General features: G+C 50.8%; 1 protein-coding gene across 1 annotated transcript in view; it reads right to left on the reverse strand.

The window, feature by feature from the left end:
- The window catches only part of hm13 (histocompatibility (minor) 13), a gene marked incomplete in the record, with an annotated part of 21,771 nt that overhangs the window by 13,704 nt on the left and 7,295 nt on the right, over nucleotides 1–772 (reverse strand). Inside the window, 3 exon segments of the mRNA XM_014027928.1 lie at nucleotides 189–277; nucleotides 353–435; nucleotides 514–612. Of these exon segments, the coding sequence (XP_013883382.1) occupies nucleotides 189–277; nucleotides 353–435; nucleotides 514–612 (271 nt within the window).

The following is a 772-nucleotide window of genomic DNA, read 5'->3' on the forward strand; positions in this document are numbered from 1 at the left end:
GGGCTCAGGTGTTTCAGGGGGCAGGGCTCAGGTGTTTCAGGGGGCAGGGCTCAGGTGTTTCAGGGGGCAGGGCTCAGGTGTTTCAGGGGGCAGGGCTCAGGTGTTTCAGGGGGCAGAGCTCAGGTGTTTCAGGGGGCAGGGTTCAGGTGTTTCAGGGTTCAGGGTTTAGGTGTTTCAGGTGTTCTGACCTTCTTTGGACTCCCCGGAGCCCTGGGTGAAGAGCAGCTGATACTGTTTGTTCGGGAACGAGACTGGAAATATCCTGGACATCAGAGGACTGAAGGACAGGACAGATTAGACTCTGGTTCTGGGTCCAGGTGGGTCTGGATCAGAACCTGCAGCTGGTTCTTACCTCATGGTGTGGGACAGAGCCAGGACTCCCAGCACGAAGAAGTAAACAGACAGCAGCAGGTTGATGTATTCCTGAGAAAACACCTGTAGGACACAAACCAGTCAGGACCAGGACCCCTCAGGTCAGGAGGACCGGACCAGACCACGGACACTCAGACTCACCTTGAAAAACAGGTAGAGCCCAAACAGAGTGCAGCTGGCGATGATGGGGAAGCGGGCGGCGTCCCGGCTGGTGATGGTCTCCGGAGCGTCCGCCGAGTTCTGACAGGAAACAGAATCATGGAAACTTCAAAATAAAATAAAAACAAACAGGATGAAAAAATAAAATCACAACACGTCTGATTAAAAGTCTTCACAAGAAATAAACACCATGAACAAAAAAAATGAATAAATAAACAAAAAAATTCAATCAAGTCATAAA

This window comes from Austrofundulus limnaeus, unplaced genomic scaffold (genome assembly GCF_001266775.1).
Source record: "Austrofundulus limnaeus strain Quisiro unplaced genomic scaffold, Austrofundulus_limnaeus-1.0 Scaffold700, whole genome shotgun sequence".
Lineage (NCBI taxonomy): Eukaryota > Metazoa > Chordata > Actinopteri > Cyprinodontiformes > Rivulidae > Austrofundulus > Austrofundulus limnaeus.